We start from the raw sequence: 7,424 nt of genomic DNA, 5'->3' as shown, positions 1-7,424 counted from the left end.
ATGTCTGCTGGCCACCTTCCTCCCCCATAGACAGCGGCACACACCGATCACTCTGGAGTTCTTCCCGGTGATGTGTTACTGATGAGCCTGCTTACTCTGGCTTTATGGGAGGGGCCTGCCTTGTATACCAAGACATGTATTAGGGGGGCTACACTTAAAGGGTCTTTTTCCTGCCCCACTTGTCTTCTTTACACGGCAGCCAGATTCTGCTCCAAGGACAAGCTTGTCCCCCCCGGATGGACTCTAGCAGACGGACATCGGTTTTATTCACTGAATTTTATTGGGACTTTTATGTGATATTAATCAGCATTCATCTACATAGACTTGGGACAACGTAGGAAGTGCCAATTGTTTGTGCCATTCCTTCCCAGGTGTGTGTACATCAGGGTGTGCTTCTTCCCCACATGAGAGCTGGGATGTCCAGCAACATTCATCTAGAAGACATTTCCCGCACTCAAGGCACTAATACACCTCCAGGGTTGTGTGGGACCCCTGATGTACAGGAAGACAGGACTTCAGTGAGGAACATTTCCCTCACTCAGGACAGGAACGTGGCTTCTCACCCATGTGAGATCTCTGATGTCTGGAAATATTGCACTTCCATGAAAAACATTTCCCACACTCAGGACAGGAATATGGCTTCTCCCCTGTGTGAGATCTCTGATGTGTGTAAAGACTGGACTTCACTGAAAAACATTTCCCACACTCAGGACAAGAATATGGCTTCTCCCCTGTGTGAGATCTCTGATGTGTGTGAAGATGAGACTTCTGTGGAAAACATTTCCCGCACTCAGGACAAGAATACGGCTTCTCCCCTTTGTGAGATCTCTGATGTTTATGAAGATAGGACTTCTCTGAAAAGCATTTTCCACACTCAGAACAGGAATACGGCTTCTCCCCCATGTGAGACCTTTGATGTGTGTAAAGATTGGACTTCAATGAAAAACATTTTCCGCACTCAGGACAGGAATATGGCTTTTCCCCTGTATGAGATCTCTGATGTGTGTAAAGATTGGACTTCACTGAAAAACATTTTCCACACTCAGGACAGGAATACGGCTTGTCCCCCGTGTGAAATCTCTGATGGTGATGAAGACTGGACTTATGTGAAAAACATTTCCCGCACTCAGGACAGGAATACGGCTTCACCCCCGTGTGAGATCTCTGATGTTGATGAAGACTGGACTTATGTGAAAAACATTTCCCGCACTCAGAACAGGAATACGGCTTCTCCCCTGTGTGAGATCTCTGATGTTTGTAAAGAGTGGACATCTGTGAAAAACATTTCCCACACTCATGACAGGAATACGGCTTCTCTCCCGTGTGAGATCTCTGATGTGTGTAAAGAGCGGACGTCTGTGAAAAACATTTTCCGCACTCAGAACAGGAATACGGCTTCTCTCCTGTGTGAGATCTCTGATGTGTGTAAAGAGTGGACTTCTTCGAAAAACATTTCCTGCACTCAAGACAAAAATATGGCTTCTTCCCTGTGTGAGATCTCTGATGTGCGTAAAGAGTGGACTTCTGTGAAAAACATTTTCCGCACTCAGGACAGGAATACGGCTTCTCCCCCGTGTGAGATCTTTTATGCGCATTGAGTTTGGATTTATAACGGAATCCTTTCCCGCACTCTGTACAGGACAAGCTCTTCCCTGTTGGAAGGCCGGCCTGGTCCTGAACAGTCTGAGGTTCCTCAGGATACGAGGAATCTGATGGTCCATCTACACTGGGTGGTGTCGGATGGACATTGGAGGGAGCCGGGTTTTCTCCTGGACTATACTGTGTGATGTCCTCATCTTCTACTTTCCAGTCCGGAGTCAAAGTGAGACAATCCTCGGAGGTTTTCCTCATCTCCCGGCCATGGACTAAAATACAAAGACAAAGAGGATTACTAGACAGGAGCGGATTGGTTCCCCCAAACCAGGACTCCGCCCACATCAGGCAGCTTGGTCTGTGAGGAGCTTACAATTCCACCCTCAAGGGAACTAGGAAATGGCTCCTCTGATCTCCTACCAGGTCATTTCTTTATTCATGGACCTTAGTCAGAGAGTGAGGAAACAACCAGAACTGTCTTTTATAGGAGGGACAGTGATGAGGGGATTATAGGACAAGGGTCCCCACCATCTCTATCACTCATCATCGCCATCTTCCCAACACAAGAAGTACTGCACTTCCTTATTTAGTCCATGATTTAGTCATGAAGAACAGCGGGGCTGAGCCCCACCAGAGGTCAGAGAGTGAGGATGGGGGAGAACAACCAAGATGAAGACTGGACTGATCCTGAAGACCACCATCATTGGGGTATTGACTCCTCCCTCATTATCACTTTCTGTTTAAGGGTCCAAAGTTGGAGGATGTTATCACATTATTATCACCATGTAAAAGTCTGTGCTCCAATCACATCATCCGATATAAAATGTCCAGCTGGGAGGAAATGGGTGTAACAAAAGAGAATCCATATTATGTATTTATATATAGCAGTGGGGGGAGGGGGAGAGCAGAAGTCAGGAGTATAGATTGTACAACATAGAGTATATAGTGCAGGGGTCAGGAGTATGTAATGTACAACAGAGTATATAGTGCAGGGGTCAGGAGTATGTAATGTACAACATAGAGTATATAGTGCAGGGGTCAGGAGTATGTAATGTAAAAGAGTATATAGTGCAGGGGCCAGGAGTATGTAATGTACAACAGACAGTATATAGTTCAAGGGTCAGGAGTATGTAATGTACAACATAGAGTATATAGTGCAGGGGTCAGGAGAATGTAATGTACAATATAAAATATATATATAGTGCGGGGATCAGGAGTATGTAACATACAACATAGAGTATATAGTGCAGGGATCAGCAGTATGTAATGTACAACATAGAGTATATAGTGCAGGGTCCAGGAGTATGTAATGTACAACAGATTATATAGTGCAGGGGTCAGGAGTATGTAATGTACAATATAAAATATATAGTGCAGGGGTCAGGAGTATGCAACGTACAACATAAAATATATAGTGCAGGGGTCAGGAGTATGCAACGTACAACAAAGAGTTCATAGTGCAGGGGTCAGGAGTATATAACGTACAACAAAGAGTATATAGTGCAGGGGTCAGGAGGATGTCATGTACAACAGAGTATATACTGCAGGGGTTAGGAGGATGTAATATACAACAGAGTATCTAGTGCAGGGGGGGGTCAAGAGGATGTAATGTGCAACATAAAGTATAAAGTGCAGGGGTCAGGAGTATGTAATGTACAACAAAGTAAATAGTGTAGGGGTCAGAAGTATGTAATGTACAACAAAATATATAGTGCAGGGGTCAGGAGTATGTAATGCACAACAGAATATATAGTGCAGGGGTCAGGAGGATGTAATGTACAACAGAGTATATAGTGCAGGGGTCAGGAGTATGTAATGTACAACATAGAGTATATAGTGCAGGGGTCAGGAGTATGTAATGTACAACACAGAGTATATAGTGCAGGGGTCAGGAGGATGTAATGTACAACAGAGTATATAGTGCAGGTGTCAGGAGTATGTAATGTACAACATAGAGTATATAGTGCAGGGGTCAGGAGTATGTAATGTACAACATAGAGTATATAGTGCAGGGGTCAGGAGTATGTAATGTACAACATAGAGTATATAGTGCAGGGGTCAGGAGTATGTAATGTACAACACAGAGTATATAGTGCAGGGGTCAGGAGGATGTAATGTACAACATAGAGTATATAGTGCAGGGGTCAGGAGGATGTAATGTACAACACAGAGTATATAGTGCAGGGGTCAGGAGGATGTAATGTACAACAGAGTATATAGTGCAGGTGTCAGGAGTATGTAATGTACAACATAGAGTATATAGTGCAGGGGTCAGGAGGATCTAATGTACAACATAAAGTATATAGAGCGGGGGGCGTGGCTTGGCGCATGACAAGCTATGCAGCATTTCTGCACAGCTCTTGGCCTGGACCTCCTTCACAGGCTCCTATCTCCCTCCCAGGCTCTCCGCATCCCTCCTCATGTGCAAGAAACAACACTGGACCCCCCAGGGAGCAACGGGGACCGGTCTGGCGGCCCAATAAGCTGGTTCCTGGCCCAATCCACGGCTGAGGCCTCGGGTGCCCCAACCTCAAAGATGGCGCTGATGGCTCTTCCATCCTCATCCCTCTTATACACAGGGCTGCCGGAAGATGGGCAGGTAAGCCCACGGGGCTCTATCTCTCTCTCCTCCCTGGGGATCCTGCAAAAGCACCTTCTCCTGTACTGATACCACAGGACTTGCAGGAGTCCTGCAGCCCCTCTCCTATGCAGAGATTGCGAGACACACAGGGTTCCCGCAGCCCCTCTTCTGCTATGAGATTACAGGACACACAGGGGTCCCACAGCCCCTCTTCTGCTATGAGATTACAGGACACACAGGGGTCCCACAGCCCCTCTTCTGCTATGAGATTACAGGACACACAGGGGTCCCGCAGCCCCTCTTCTGCTATGAGATTACAGGACACACAGGGGTCCCGCAGCCCCTCTTCTGCTGAGATTACAGGACACACAGGGTTCCCGCAGCCCCTCTTCTGCTATGAGATTACAGGACACACAGGGTTCCCGCAGCCCCTCTTCTGCTATGAGATTACAGGACACACAGAAGTCCCACAGCCCCTCTTCACCACTGAGACCACAGGACACACAGGGGTCCCGCAGCCCCTCTTCTTCACCATTGAGACCACAGGACACACAGGAGTCCCACAGCCCCTCTTCTATGCTAAGACCACAGGACACACAGGGGTCCCACAGCCCCTCTTCTACACTAAGACCAGAGGACACACAGGGGTCCCGCAGCCCCTCTTCTTCACCATTGAGACCACAGGACACACAGGAGTCCCACAGCCCCTCTTCTACACTAAGACCACAGGACACACAGGAGTCCCACAGCCCCTCTTCTACACTAAGACCACAGGACACACAGGAGTCCCACAGCCCCTCTTCTACGCTAAGACCACAGGACACACAGGGGTCCCGCAGCCCCTCTTCTTCACCATTGAGACTACAGGACACACAGGAGTCCCACAGCCCCTCTTCTGCTATGAGATTACAGGACACACGGGTCCCACAGCCCCTCTTCTACACTAAGACCACAGGACACACAGGGGTCCCGCAGCCCCTCTTCTACACTAAGACCACAGGACACACAGGGGTCCCGCAGCCCCTCTTCTACACTAAGACCACAGGACACACAGGGGTCCCGCAGCCCCTCTTCACCATTGAGACCACAGGACACACAGGGGTCCCACAGCCCCTCTTCTACACTAAGACCACAGGACACACAGGAGTCCCACAGCCCCTCTTCTGCTATGAGATTACAGGACACACAGGGGTCCCACAGCCCCTCTTCTACACTAAGACCACAGGACACACAGGAGTCCCACAGCCCCTCTTCTACACTAAGACCACAGGACACACAGGGGTCCCACAGCCCCTCTTCTACACTAAGACCACAGGACACACAGGGGTCCCGCAGCCCCTCCTCTTCACCATTGAGACCACAGGACACACAGGGGTCCCACAGCCCCTCTTCTACACTAAGACCACAGGACACACAGGGGTCTTGCAGCCCCTCTTCTTCACCATTGAGACCACAGGACACACAGGGGTCCTGCAGCCCCTCTTCTTCACCATTGAGACCACAGGACACACAGGGGTCCTGCAGCCCCTCTTCTACACTAAGACCGCAGAACACACAGGGGTCCTGAAGCCCCTCTTCTACACTAAGACCACAGGACACACAGGGGTCCCACAGCCCCTCTTCTTCACCATGGAGACCACAGGACACACAGGGGTCCCACATCCCCTCTTCTACACTAAGACCACAGGACACACAGGGGTCCCACAGCCCCTCTTCTTCACCATGGAGACCACAGGACACACAGGGGTCCCACATCCCCTCTTCTACACTAAGACCACAGGACACACAGGGGTCCCACAGCCCCTCTTCACCATTGAGACCACAGGACACAAACGGGTCCCACAGCCCCTCTTCTACACTAAGACCACAGGACACACAGGGGTCCCACAGCCCCTCTTCTACACTAAGACCACAGGACACACAGGGGTCCCACAGCCCCTCTTCTACACTAAGACCACAGGACACACAGGAGTCCTGCAGCCCTTCTCCGGCTTCTCTTTGTTCTGAGGATAGCTGGGATCTGCAGTCCCACATGCGATCCTTACACACTTACATCAAATCTCTCCCTTTGAAGATGGATTTTGAGCAGTGTGTGAAACGTATTGAGCGTACAAACAGGAAATTTGTGCTCTTAAACAAGACGTTTGTACGTGTCTGGAAAGGATTGAAAGTACCGCTGATGGCGTAACTAACGCCTTACAAACCCACAAAGAGACCCTTAACTCCCACACGGTCCCTATACATCTCATGTACCAACAAGATGACATTGAGGACAGAAACCGCCGTAACAAGATGCAGATTAGGGGCATCCAGAATCCATTGAATCTAAAGATTTAGACACGGTGGTTACCGCTATCTTCAATCAACTCTTACAGCAACCTAAAGACACCTATATAGAGCTGGATCGAGTACATCGCACGCTGGGCACCAGGAATCCTGATCCATCTTTTGTTCATGACACCTTGTGCAGGGTTCACTACTTCAAGATCAAAGACGCCATCATGCGTGCAGCCAGCTTGCAGGATACCATTGTATTCAATGAAGTGTCGGTGATGCTACTTCCTGACTTCTCCCGCCAGACTCTGGCATGCGCAGGGCTCTGCGTCCTCTCACTCAGATGTTGCAGGAAAGGCATATCCGCTATCATTGGCGATTTCCGTTTCAACTTCAAGCTTCACAGCATGGTAAATCCGCTCAATTCTGCACTCTTGGAGACTGTCCCACATTCCTAGGTGTGCTCGAGCTACCTCAGGTGTCCCTCCCGGACTGGTCCTTTCAGCTCCCGACACCAGGTCTCCCATTTCCCTCTCCCTGGCAGCGGTCCGTCCAAAAGAAGCATTCCAGGTCATCTTCCCAGAAAGATGATCTACTGTCCAAGTAATTTGAGACGTTTGCACCCTTTTTCCTATTTTTTATGGGTTGATTGCCTCTTTTGGTTGCTCCTGTTGGTTCAGTGACTTTTATATTTGTGCTTGTTGCCTTCCGGGCCCTGGGGCCATGGCTCAAGGATTGTTCTCGGGTGACACCGTCGCCGTTTGCTGTGGTGGACTGGGGTGCCTCCAGCCATGGTCTCAGGGGCCTTGGGCCCTCCCTCTATTCACCTCATCTGCACCTGGTTATGTGTATATGTTTATCTATTGAGGAAGGTGTCTATTTTTTCATGCCTGTTTGAGGGTTCATTGAATATGTTTTATAAGGGGGGTCATTCTTGTCTGAGGGGGACCCTCCCTGAAGTTATTAATTGCCTGTG

General features: G+C 49.2%; 1 protein-coding gene across 1 annotated transcript; it reads right to left on the bottom strand.

Annotated features, from left to right (window-relative positions):
* Window positions 1-257: 257 nt before the first annotated feature.
* Window positions 258-2,719, bottom strand: LOC149461964 (uncharacterized). The gene has a single exon (XM_089677674.1). The coding sequence runs from the start codon at window positions 1,936-1,938 to the stop codon at window positions 535-537; it is 1,404 nt and encodes a 467-aa protein (XP_089533800.1). The 5' UTR covers window positions 1,939-2,719; the 3' UTR covers window positions 258-534.
* Between the last annotated feature and the right edge of the window lie 4,705 nt (window positions 2,720-7,424).

The sequence above is a fragment of the Staurois parvus genome, unplaced genomic scaffold (genome assembly GCF_062004578.1).
Source record: "Staurois parvus isolate SC_StPar_1 unplaced genomic scaffold, SC_StPar_1.0 ptg000191l, whole genome shotgun sequence".
NCBI classification, from domain to species: Eukaryota; Metazoa; Chordata; class Amphibia; order Anura; family Ranidae; genus Staurois; species Staurois parvus.
This window is presented reverse-complemented; position numbering and strand designations above follow the sequence as displayed.